This window comes from Oncorhynchus mykiss, chromosome 26 (genome assembly GCF_057628025.1).
Source record: "Oncorhynchus mykiss isolate SJ-2025 chromosome 26, ASM5762802v1, whole genome shotgun sequence".
Lineage (NCBI taxonomy): Eukaryota > Metazoa > Chordata > Actinopteri > Salmoniformes > Salmonidae > Oncorhynchus > Oncorhynchus mykiss.
In genome coordinates this window covers 48,839,966-48,853,379 of record NC_143047.1, presented here as the reverse complement: position 1 = coordinate 48,853,379, position 13,414 = coordinate 48,839,966, and the positions used below count along the sequence as shown (strand labels likewise).

Here is a 13,414-nt window from a genome sequence, read left to right as displayed (position 1 = left end):
GAGCTCTACATGAGTGATGTCATACTAACTAGGCAGCACAGCTCTTATATCTCATTACGGCCTGATTATCGATTACCATAGTAACCCCTTACTGTTAGGGAACACCAGGAGGTTTCCATATGCTGGGTTCTCTACCTCAGTCTCAGTATCTCAGACCCTGTCCACTACATTGAAGTGTTGGTTCTCTACCTCAGTCTCAGTATCTCAGACCCTGTCCACTACATTGAAGTGTTGGTTCTCTACCTCAGTCTCAGTATCTCAGACCCTGTCCACTACATTGAAGTGTTGGTTCTCTACCTCAGTCTCAGTATCTCAGACACTGTCCACTACATTGAAGTGTTGGGTTCTCTACCTCAGTATCTCAGACCCTGTCCACTACATTGAAGTGTTGGGTTCTCTACCTCAGTCTCAGTATCTCAGACCCTGTCCACTACATTGAAGTGTTGGGTTCTCTACCTCAGTATCTCAGACCCTGTCCACTACATTGAAGTGTTGGGTTCTCTACCTCAGTATCTCAGACCCTGTCCACTACATTGAAGTGTTGGGTTCTCTACCTCAGTCTCAGTATCTCAGACCCTGTCCACTACATTGAAGTGTTGGTTCTCTACCTCAGTCTCAGTATCTCAGACCCTGTCCACTACATTGAAGTGTTGGGTTCTCTACCTCAGTCTCAGTATCTCAGACACTGTCCACTACATTGAAGTGTTGGGTTCTCTACCTCAGTATCTCAGACACTGTCCACTACATTGAAGTGTTGGGTTCTCTACCTCAGTATCTCAGACACTGTCCACTACATTGAAGTGTTGGGTTCTCTACCTCAGTCTCAGTATCTCAGACACTGTCCACTACATTGAAGTGTTGGGTTCTCTACCTCAGTCTCAGTATCTCAGACACTGTCCACTACATTGAAGTGTTGGGTTCTCTACCTCAGTATCTCAGACACTGTCCACTACATTGAAGTGTTGGGTTCTCTACCTCAGTCTCAGTATCTCAGACACTGTCCACTACATTGAAGTGTTGGGTTCTCTACCTCAGTATCTCAGACACTGTCCACTACATTGAAGTGTTGGGTTCTCTACCTCAGTATCTCAGACACTGTCCACTACATTGAAGTGTTGGGTTCTCTACCTCAGTATCTCAGACACTGTCCACTACATTGAAGTGTTGGGTTCTCTACCTCAGTATCTCAGACACTGTCCACTACATTGAAGTGTTGGGTTCTCTACCTCAGTCTCAGTATCTCAGACACTGTCCACTACATTGAAGTGTTGGGTTCTCTACCTCAGTATCTCAGACACTGTCCACTACATTGAAGTGTTGGGTTCTCTACCTCAGTATCTCAGACACTGTCCACTACATTGAAGTGTTGGGTTCTCTACCTCAGTATCTCAGACACTGTCCACTACATTGAAGTGTTGGGTTCTCTACCTCAGTCTCAGTATCTCAGACACTGTCCACTACATTGAAGTGTTGGGTTCTCTACCTCAGTCTCAGTATCTCAGACACTGTCCACTACATTGAAGTGTTGGGTTCTCTACCTCAGTATCTCAGACACTGTCCACTACATTGAAGTGTTGGGTTCTCTACCTCAGTCTCAGTATCTCAGACCCTGTCCACTACATTGAAGTGTTGGGTTCTCTACCTCAGTCTCAGTATCTCAGACACTGTCCACTACATTGAAGTGTTGGGTTCTCTACCTCAGTATCTCAGACCCTGTCCACTACATTGAAGTGTTGGGTTCTCTACCTCCGTATCTCAGACCCTGTCCACTACATTGAAGTGTTGGGTTCTCTACCTCAGTATCTCAGACCCTGTCCACTACATTGAAGTGTTGGGTTCTCTACCTCAGTCTCAGTATCTCAGACCCTGTCCACTACATTGAAGTGTTGGTTCTCTACCTCAGTCTCAGTATCTCAGACCCTGTCCACTACATTGAAGTGTTGGGTTCTCTACCTCAGTCTCAGTATCTCAGACACTGTCCACTACATTGAAGTGTTGGGTTCTCTACCTCAGTATCTCAGACACTGTCCACTACATTGAAGTGTTGGGTTCTCTACCTCAGTATCTCAGACACTGTCCACTACATTGAAGTGTTGGGTTCTCTACCTCAGTATCTCAGACACTGTCCACTACATTGAAGTGTTGGGTTCTCTACCTCAGTCTCAGTATCTCAGACACTGTCCACTACATTGAAGTGTTGGGTTCTCTACCTCAGTATGTCAGACACTGTCCACTACATTGAAGTGTTGGGTTCTCTACCTCAGTCTCAGTATCTCAGACACTGTCCACTACATTGAAGTGTTGGGTTCTCTACCTCACAGTATCTCAGACTTGTTTTCTTCCATTGATTATCTTTTCCATTCTATATTCTGACTAGTTTGTTTCTTTCCCTGCCGTGCTGTGGCACCACAATGTCTGAGACAGATTAGGTAGGACGCCATTGGGACCTCTGAATAGATGGGACAGATTAGGTAGGGCCCCATTGGGACCTCTAAATAGATGGGACAGATTAGGTAGGGCCCCATTTGGGACCTCTGAATAGATGGGACAGATTAGGTAGGGCCCCATTTGGGACCTCTGAATAGATGGGACAGATTAGGTAGGGCCCCATTTGGGACCTCTGAATAGATGGGACAGATTAGGTAGGGCCCCATTGGGACCTCTAAATAGATGGGACAGATTAGGTAGGATGCCATTGGGACCTCTGAATAGATGGGACAGATTAGGTAGAGCCCCATTGGGACCTCTGAATGTCTGGGACAGATTAGGTAGGGCCCCATTGGGACCTCTGAATAGATGGGACAGATTAGGTAGGGCCCCATTGGGACCTCTGAATGTCTGGGACAGATTAGGTAGGGCCCCATTGGGACCTCTGAATAGATGGGACAGATTAGGTAGGGCCCCATTGGAACCTCTGAATGTCTGGGACAGATTAGGTAGGGCGCAATTGGGACCTCTGAATAGATGGGACAGATTAGGTAGGACGCCATTGGGACCTCTGAATAGATGGGACGGATTAGGTAGGGCGCAATTGGGACATCTGAATAGATGGGACAGATTAGGTAGGGCGCAATTGGGACCTCTGAATGTCTGGGACAGATTAGGTAGGGCTCCATTGGGACCTCTGAATGTCTGGGACAGATTAGGTAGGGCCCCATTGGGACCTCTGAATAGATGGGACAGATTAGGTAGGATGCCATTGGGACCTCTGAATAGATGGGACAGATTAGGTTAGGACGCCATTGGGACCTCTGAATAGATGGGACAGATTAGGTAGGGCGCAATTGGGACCTCTGAATAGATGGGACAGATTAGGTAGGGCGCAATTGGGACCTCTGAATAGATGGGACAGATTAGGTAGGGCGCCATTGGGACCTCTGCCATGTAGCTCTAGTGTGTGTGTGTGTGTGTGTGTGTGTGTGTGTGTGTGTGTGTGTGTGGTGCAGAGCTCTCAGCGTACCGTCTCTCCACATTGACACATTTCAAATTCCAAGGGAACTCACTTCATCTATCGCTCTGTTCAGCTTCCTTCTCTTCTGTGTTCGTTCTGGAATTGTTTCGTAATGCAGCAGATGGCTGTCTGGGGTCTTGGCGACAGTGATGAGAACAGACTGATAACTGATGTACTGTAGCTGATGTGATAGTGTTGACAGTAGTGATGGAACAAGAGAACAGACTGATATACTGTAGCTGATGTGATAGTGTTGACAGTAGTGATGGAACAAGAGAACAGACTGATAACTGATATACTGTAGCTGATGTGATAGTGTTGACAGTAGTGACGGAACAAGAGAACAGACTGATAACTGATGTACTGTAGCTGATGTGATAGTGTTGACAGTAGTGATGGAACAAGATAACAGACTGATAACTGATATACTGTAGCCGATGTGATAGTGTTGACAGTAGTGATGGAACAAGAGAACAGACTGATAACTGATATACTGTAGCTGATGTGATAGTGTTGACAGTAGTGATGGAACAAGAGAACAGACTGATAACTGATGTACTGTAGCTGATGTGATAGTGTTGACAGTAGTGATGGAACAAGAGAACAGACTGATATACTGTAGCTGATGTGATAGTGTTGACAGTAGTGATGGAACAAGAGAACAGACTGATAACTGATATACTGTAGCTGATGTGATAGTGTTGACAGTAGTGATGGAACAAGAGAACAGACTGATAAACTGTAGCCGATGTGATAGTGTTGACAGTAGTGATGGAACAAGAGAACAGACTGATAACTGATATACTGTAGCTGATGTGATAGTGTTGACAGTAGTGATGGAACAAGAGAACAGACTGATAACTGATATACTGTAGCTGATGTGATAGTGTTGACAGTAGTGATGGAACAAGAGAACAGACTGATAACTGATGTACTGTAGCTGATGTGATAGTGTTGACAGTAGTGATGGAACAAGAGAACAGACTGATAACTGATATACTGTAGCCGATGTGATAGTGTTGACAGTAGTGATGGAACAAGAGAACAGACTGATAACTGATATACTGTAGCTGATGTGATAGTGTTGACAGTAGTGATGGAACAAGAGAACAGACTGATAACTGATATACTGTAGCCGATGTGATAGTGTTGACAGTAGTGATGGAACAAGAGAACAGACTGATAACTGATATACTGTAGCCGATGTGATAGTGTTGACAGTAGTGATGGAACAAGAGAACAGACTGATAACTGATATACTGTAGCTGATGTGATAGTGTTGACAGTAGTGATGGAACAAGAGAACAGACTGATATACTATAGCTGATGTGATAGTGTTGACAGTAGTGATGGAACAAGAGAACAGACGGATAACTGATATACTGTAGCTGATGTGATAGTGTTGACAGTAGTGATGGAACAAGAGAACAGACTGATATCTGATATACTGTAGCCGATGTGATAGTGTTGACAGTAGTGATGGAACAAGAGAACAGACTGATAACTGATATACTGTAGCTGATGTGATAGTGTTGACAGTAGTGATGGAACAAGAGAACAGACTGATAACTGATATACTGTAGCCGATGTGATAGTGTTGACAGTAGTGATGGAACAAGAGAACAGACTGATAACTGATATACTGTAGCCGATGTGATAGTGTTGACAGTAGTGATGGAACAAGAGAACAGACTGATAACTGATATACTGTAGCTGATGTGATAGTGTTGACAGTAGTGATGGAACAAGAGAACAGACTGATATACTATAGCTGATGTGATAGTGTTGACAGTAGTGATGGAACAAGAGAACAGACTGATAACTGATGTACTGTAGCTGATGTGATAGTGTTGACAGTAGTGATAGAACAAGAGAACAGACTGATATACTGTAGCTGATGTGATAGTGTTGACAGTAGTGATGGAACAAGAGAACAGACTGATAACTGATGTACTGTAGCTGATGTGATAGTGTTGACAGTAGTGATGGAACAAGAGAACAGACTGATAACTGATGTACTGTAGCTGATGTGATAGTGTTGACAGTAGTGATGGAACAAGAGAACAGACTGATATACTGTAGCTGATGTGATAGTGTTGACAGTAGTGATGGAACAAGAGAACAGACTGATAACTGATGTACTGTAGCTGATGTGATAGTGTTGACAGTAGTGATGGAACAAGAGAACAGACGGATAACTGATATACTGTAGCCGATGTGATAGTGTTGACAGTAGTGATGGAACAAGAGAACAGACTGATAACTGATATACTGTAGCTGATGTGATAGTGTTGACAGTAGTGATGGAACAAGAGAACAGACTGATATACTGTAGCTGATGTGATAGTGTTGACAGTAGTGATGGAACAAGAGAACAGACTGATAACTGATATACTGTAGCTGATGTGATAGTGTTGACAGTAGTGATGGAACAAGAGAACAGACTGATAACTGATGTACTGTAGCTGATGTGATAGTGTTGACAGTAGTGATGGAACAAGAGAACAGACTGATAACTGATGTACTGTAGCTGATGTGATAGTGTTGACAGTAGTGATGGAACAAGAGAACAGACTGATAACTGATGTACTGTAGCTGATGTGATAGTGTTGACAGTAGTGATGGAACAAGAGAACAGACTGATAAACTGTAGCCGATGTGATAGTGTTGACAGTAGTGATGGAACAAGAGAACAGACTGATAACTGATATACTGTAGCTGATGTGATAGTGTTGACAGTAGTGATGGAACAAGAGAACAGACTGATAACTGATATACTGTAGCCGATGTGATAGTGTTGACAGTAGTGATGGAACAAGAGAACAGACTGATAACTGATATACTGTAGCTGATGTGATAGTGTTGACAGTAGTGATGGAACAAGAGAACAGACTGATATACTATAGCTGATGTGATAGTGTTGACAGTAGTGATGGAACAAGAGAACAGACTGATAACTGATATACTGTAGCTGATGTGATAGTGTTGACAGTAGTGATGGAACAAGAGAACAGACTGATAACTGATATACTGTAGCCGATGTGATAGTGTTGACAGTAGTGATGGAACAAGAGAACAGACTGATAACTGATATACTGTAGCCGATGTGATAGTGTTGACAGTAGTGATGGAACAAGAGAACAGACTGATAACTGATATACTGTAGCTGATGTGATAGTGTTGACAGTAGTGATGGAACAAGAGAACAGACTGATATACTGTAGCTGATGTGATAGTGTTGACAGTAGTGATGGAACAAGAGAACAGACTGATAACTGATATACTGTAGCTGATGTGATAGTGTTGACAGTAGTGATGGAACAAGAGAACAGACTGATAACTGATATACTATAGCTGATGTGATAGTGTTGACAGTAGTGATGGAACAAGAGAACAGACTGATAACTGATATACTGTAGCTGATGTGATAGTGTTGACAGTAGTGACGGAACAAGAGAACAGACTGATAACTGATATACTGTAGCTGATGTGATAGTGTTGACAGTAGTGATGGAACAAGAGAACAGACTGATAACTGATATACTGTAGCTGATGTGATAGTGTTGATAGTAGTGATGGAACAAGAGAACAGACTGATAACTGATATACTGTAGCTGATGTGATAGTGTTGACAGTAGTGATGGAACAAGAGAACAGACTGATAACTGATATACTATAGCTGATGTGATAGTGTTGACAGTAGTGATGGAACAAGAGAACAGACTGATAACTGATATACTGTAGCTGATGTGATAGTGTTGACAGTAGTGATGGAACAAGAGAACAGACTGATAACTGATATACTGTAGCTGATGTGATAGTGTTGACAGTAGTGATGGAACAAGAGAACAGACTGATAACTGATATACTGTAGCCGATGTGATAGTGTTGACAGTAGTGATGGAACAAGAGAACAGACTGATAACTGATGTACTGTAGCTGATGTGATAGTGTTGACAGTAGTGATGGAACAAGAGAACAGACTGATAACTGATATACTGTAGCTGATGTGATAGTGTTGACAGTAGTGATGGAACAAGAGAACAGACTGATAACTGATATACTGTAGCCGATGTGATAGTGTTGACAGTAGTGATGGAACAAGAGAACAGACTGATAACTGATATACTGTAGCTGATGTGATAGTGTTGACAGTAGTGATGGAACAAGAGAACAGACTGATAACTGATGTACTGTAGCTGATGTGATAGTGTTGACAGTAGTGATGGAACAAGAGAACAGACTGATAACTGATGTACTGTAGCTGATGTGATAGTGTTGACAGTAGTGATGGAACAAGAGAACAGACTGATAACTGATATACTGTAGCTGATGTGATAGTGTTGACAGTAGTGACGGAACAAGAGAACAGACTGATAACTGATGTACTGTAGCTGATGTGATAGTGTTGACAGTAGTGATGGAACAAGAGAACAGACTGATAACTGATGTACTGTAGCTGATGTGATAGTGTTGACAGTAGTGATGGAACAAGAGAACAGACTGATAACTGATATACTGTAGCTGATGTGATAGTGTTGACAGTAGTGACGGAACAAGAGAACAGACTGATAACTGATGTACTGTAGCTGATGTGATAGTGTTGACAGTAGTGATGGAACAAGAGAACAGACTGATAACTGATATACTGTAGCTGATGTGATAGTGTTGACAGTAGTGATGGAACAAGAGAACAGACTGATAACTGATATACTGTAGCTGATGTGATAGTGTTGACAGTAGTGATAGAACAAGAGAACAGACTGATATACTGTAGCTGATGTGATAGTGTTGACAGTAGTGTGTTGACAGTAGTGTGTTGATAGTAGTGTGTTGACAGTAGTGTGTTGATAGTAGTGTGTTGATAGTAGTGTGTTGACAGTAGTGTGTTGACAGTAGTGTGTTGACAGTGTGTTGATAGTAGTGTGTTGACAGTAGTGTGTTGACAGTAGTGTGTTGACAGTAGTGTGTTGACAGTAGTGTGTTGATAGTAGTGTGTTGATAGTAGTGTGTTGACAGTAGTGTGTTGACAGTAGTGTGTTGACAGTAGTGTGTTGACAGTAGTGTGTTGATAGTAGTGTGTTGACAGTAGTGATGGCAGAAAAAACACACAATGTGTTTGAAAAGTATTCAGACCCCTTGACTTTTTTAAACATGTTGTTATGTTGCAGCCTTTAATCAGCAATCTACACACAATAACCCATAATGACATCACAATAACCCATAATGACATCACAATAACTCATAATGACATCACAATACCCAATAATGACATCACAATAACCCATAATGACATCACAATAACCCATAATGACATCACAATAACCCATAATGACATCACAATAACCCATAATGACATCACAATAACCCATAATGACAAAACGAAAACAGGTTTTTGGAAATATTTGCAAATGTATTAAAAATAAAAATCTGAAATACCTTATTTCCATAAATATGGTGCATCCTATTTCCATTGATCATCCTTGAGAGCCTGGTACCATCTGATGTGATTCTGCTGGGCCTGGTACCATCTGATGTGATTCTGCTGGGCCTGGTACCATCTGATGTGATTCTGCTGGGCCTGGTACCATCTGATGTGATTCTGCTGGGCCTGGTACCATCTGATGTGATTCTGCTGGGCCTGGTACTATCTGATGTGATTCTACTGGGCCTGGTACCATCTGATGTGATTCTGCTGGGCCTGGTACTATCTGATGTGATTCTGCTGGGCCTGGTACCATCTGATGTGATTCTGCTGGGCCTGGTACCATCTGATGTGATTCTGCTGGGCCTGGTACCATCTGATGTGATTCTGCTGGGCCTGGTACCATCTGATGTGATTCTGCTGGGCCTGGTACTATCTGATGTGATTCTGCTGGGCCTGGTACTATCTGATGTGATTCTGCTGGGCCTGGTACTATCTGATGTGATTCTGCTGGGCCTGGTACTATCTGATGTGATTCTGCTGGGCCTGGTACTATCTGATGTGATTCTGCTGGGCCTGGTACCATCTCATGTGATTCTGCTGGGCCTGGTACCATCTGATGTGATTCTGCTGGGCCTGGTACTATCTGATGTGATTCTGCTGGGCCTGGTACTATCTGATGTGATTCTGCTGGGCCTGGTACTATCTGATGTGATTCTGCTGGGCCTGGTACCATCTGATGTGATTCTGCTGGGCCTGGTACTATCTGATGTGATTCTGCTGGGCCTGGTACCATCTGATGTGATTCTGCTGGGCCTGGTACTATCTGATGTGATTCTGCTGGGCCTGGTACTATCTGATGTGATTCTGCTGGGCCTGGTACCATCTGATGTGATTCTGCTGGGCCTGGTACTATCTGATGTGATTCTGCTGGGCCTGGTACCATCTGATGTGATTCTGCTGGGCCTGGTACTATCTGATGTGATTCTGCTGGGCCTGGTACTATCTGATGTGTGTTACCTATATGATAGCTATGTTTAAATGTGTCTGTGTTCCTCTCCTCTCTCCTCTCTCCTTTCTTCTACTGTCATATGTCCTCTCCCCTCCCCTCCCCTCCCCTCCCCTCCCCTCCCCTCCTCTATCCTCTCCTCCTCTCCTATCCTCTCTCCTCCCCTCCCCTCTCCTCTCCTCTCCTATCCTCTCTCCTCTCCTCTCCTCTCCTCCTCTCCTATCTCCTCTCCCCTCTCCTCTCTCTCCTCCTCTCCTCTCCTCTCTCCTCTCCAGTGTTCCACTTCTCCCAGCGGTTCACCACTGTGGTCCCAGAGAGCTGTATGTTGATCTTACTGGGCCTGGTACTGGGTGGCATCGTACTGCTGACCAGTAAGAAACAGCTGTACCAGCTAGAGCCTGGCCTCTTCTTCCTCTTCCTCCTGCCCACCATCGTAGGTAGGTGCCTTCTCTCTGGGGGGGAAATCTCAACTGCATCTCCCTCGATTCCTCACAAGTTAACAGTTAACATTGTACTCTGTATCCTGTGCAAATGACAGATCATGTTCTGCTTTAATTTAGGTGACGCCGGGTATTTCATGCCCGCGAGGCTCTTCTTTGACAATCTGGGAGCCATCTTACTGTATGCTGTGGTGGGAACTCTCTGGAATGCCTTCTGTACAGGCTTCTGCCTCTACGGGGTCAAACTGATGGGGATCATAGGTGAGTCAAGCCGCTGGGGGGGTCAGAGGTGAGTCAAGCTGCGGGGGGTCAGAGGTGAGTCAAGCCGCTGGGGGGTCAGAGGTGAGTCAAGCCGCTGTGGGGTCAGAGGTGAGTCAAGCCCCCGGGGGTCAGAGATGAGTCAAGCCACTGGGGGTTCAGAGGTGAGTCAAGCCGCTGGGGGGTCAGAGGTGAGTCAAGCCGCAGGGGGATCAGAGGTGAGTCAAGCCGCAGGGGGTCAGAGGTGAGTCAAGCCGCTGGGGGTCAGAGTTGAGTCAAGCCGCTGGGGGGTCAGAGGTGAGTCAAGCTGCTGGGGGGGTCAGAAGTGAGTCAAGCTGCTGGTGGGTCAGAGGTGAGTCAAGCCGCTGGGGGGTCAGAGGTGAGTCAAGCTGCTGGGGGGTCAGAAGTGAGTCAAGCTGCTGGTGGGTCAGAGGTGAGTCAAGCTGCTGGGGGATCAGAGGTGAGTCAAGCTGCTGGGGGGTCAGGAGTGAGTCAAGACGCTGGGGAGGTCAGAGGTGAGTCAAGCTGCTGGGGGGGTCAGAGGTGAGTCAAGCCGCTGGGGGTCAGAGGGGGGTCAAGACGCTGGGGGGGTCAGAGGTGAGTCAAGCCGCTGGGGGTCAGAGGTGAGTCAAGCCGCTGGGGGTTCAGAGGTGAGTCAAGCCGCTGGGGGGTCAGAGGTGAGTCAAGATGCTGGGGGGTCAGAGGTGAGTCAAGCTGCTGGGGGGTCAGAGGTGAGTCAAGCTGCTGGGGGGTCAGAGGTGAGTCAAGCTGCTGGGGGGGTCAGAGGTGAGTCAACCTGCTGGGGATCATAGGTGAGTCAAGCTGCTGGGGGGGTCAGAGGTGAGTCAAGCCGCTGGGGGTCATAGGTGAGTCAAGCTGCTGGGGGTCAGAGGTGAGTCAAGCTGCTGGGGGTCAGAGGTGAGTCAAGCTGCTGGGGGGTCAGAGGTGAGTCAAGCTGCTGGGGGTCATAGGTGAGTCAAACTGCTTGGGATCATAGGTGAGTCAAGCCGCTGGGGGGTCAGAGGTGAGTCAAGCCGCAGGGGGGTCAGAGGTGAGTCAAGCCGCTGGGGGTCAGAGGTGAGTCAAGCCGCTGGGGGGTCAGAAGTGAGTCAAGCTGCTGGGGGGGTCAGAGGGGAGTCAAGCCGCTGGGGGGTCAGAGGGGAGTCGAACTGCTGGGTGTCAGAGTTGAGTCAAGCCGCTGGGGGTCAGAGGTGAGTCAAGCCGCCGGGGGTCCGAGGTGAGTCAAGCCGCTGGGGGGCCAATAGCCGCTGGGGGGCCAATAGGCTGTACCCTTACAGTTTAGACAGTAACCAATAGGCTGTACCCTGACAGTTTAGACAGTAGCCAATAGGCTGTACCCTGACAGTTTAGACAGTAGCCAATAGACTGTATCCTGACAGTTTAGACAGTAGCCAATAGGCTGTACCCTTACAGTTTAGACAGTAGCCAATAGGCTGTACCCTGACAGTTTTAGACAGTAGCCAATAGGCTGTACCCTGACAGTTTTAGACAGTAGCCAATAGGCTGTACCCTGACAGTTTTAGACAGTAGCCAATTGGCTGTATCCTGACAGTTTAGACAGTAGCCAATAGGCTGTATGTAAAATGTGTCTCTGTGTGTTCAGACCAGAAGGTTCAGGCAGGTCTGATGTGTCTCTCTGTTCAGACCAGAAGGTTCAGGCAGGTCTGATGTGTCTCTGTTCCGACCAGAAGGTTCAGGCAGGTCTGACGTGTTTCTGTTCAGACCCGAAGGTTCAGGCAGGTCTGATGTGTCTCTGTTCAGACCAGAAGGTTCAGGCAGGTCTGATGTGTCTCTCTGTTCAGACCAGAAGGTTCAGGCAGGTCTGATGTGTCTCTCTGTTCAGACCAGAAGGTTCAGGCAGGTCTGATGTGTCTCTCTGTTCAGACCAGAAGGTTCAGGCAGGTCTGATGTGTCTCTCTGTTCAGACCAGAAGGTTCAGGCAGGTCTGATGTGTCTCTCTGTTCAGACCAGAAGGTTCAGGCAGATCTGATGTGTCTCTCTGTTCAGACCAGAAGGTTCAGGCAGGTCTGATGTGTCTCTCTGTTCAGACCAGAAGGTTCAGGCAGGTCTGATGTGTCTCTCTGTTCAGACCAGAAGGTTCAGGCAGGTCTGATGTGTCTCTCTGTTCAGACCAGAAGGTTCAGGCAGGTCTGATGTGTCTCTCTGTTCAGACCAGAAGGTTCAGGCAGGTCTGATGTGTCTCTGTGTGTTCAGACCAGAAGGTTCCGGCAGGTCTGATGTGTCTCTGTGTGTTCAGACCAGAAGGTTCAGGCAGGTCTTATGTGTCTCTCTGTTCAGGTCTGATGTGTCTCTGTGTGTTCAGACCAGAAGGTTCAGGCAGGTCTGATGTGTCTCTGTTCAGACCAGAAGGTTCAGGCAGGTCTGATGTGTCTCTGTTCAGACCAGAAGGTTCAGGCAGGTCTGATGTGTCTCTCTGTTCAGACCAGAAGGTTCAGGCAGGTTTTATATGTCTCTCTGTTCAGACCAGAAGGTTCAGGCAGGTCTGATGTGTCTCTGTTCAGACCAGAAGGTTCAGGCAGGTCTGATGTGTCTCTGTGTGTTCAGACCAGAAGGTTCAGGCAGGTCTGATGGAGTTCCTGTTGTTTGGGGCGTTGATCTCTGCGGTGGACCCAGTGGCGGTGCTGGCCGTGTTCGAGGAGGTCCACGTCAACGAGACTCTCTTCATCATCGTCTTCGGAGAGTCCCTGCTCAACGACGCCGTCACCGTGGTGAGTCAGCTGTAACTCGGATGTAACTCACACACACCTTACTAACTGTATAGAACACCAACACTACATAGAACAACACCG

At 46.3% G+C, this 13,414-nt stretch overlaps 1 protein-coding gene across 1 annotated transcript in view; it reads left to right on the top strand.

Moving 5' to 3' along the window:
• slc9a5 (solute carrier family 9 member A5) overlaps positions 1–13,414 on the top strand; it is an 82,035-nt gene that overhangs the window by 26,346 nt on the left and 42,275 nt on the right. The window contains exons 2-4 of the mRNA XM_090223361.1: positions 10,161–10,322; positions 10,446–10,586; positions 13,170–13,333. Coding sequence (XP_090079487.1) covers positions 10,161–10,322; positions 10,446–10,586; positions 13,170–13,333 — 467 coding nt within the window. The remainder of the gene's footprint in view (positions 1–10,160; positions 10,323–10,445; positions 10,587–13,169; positions 13,334–13,414) is intronic.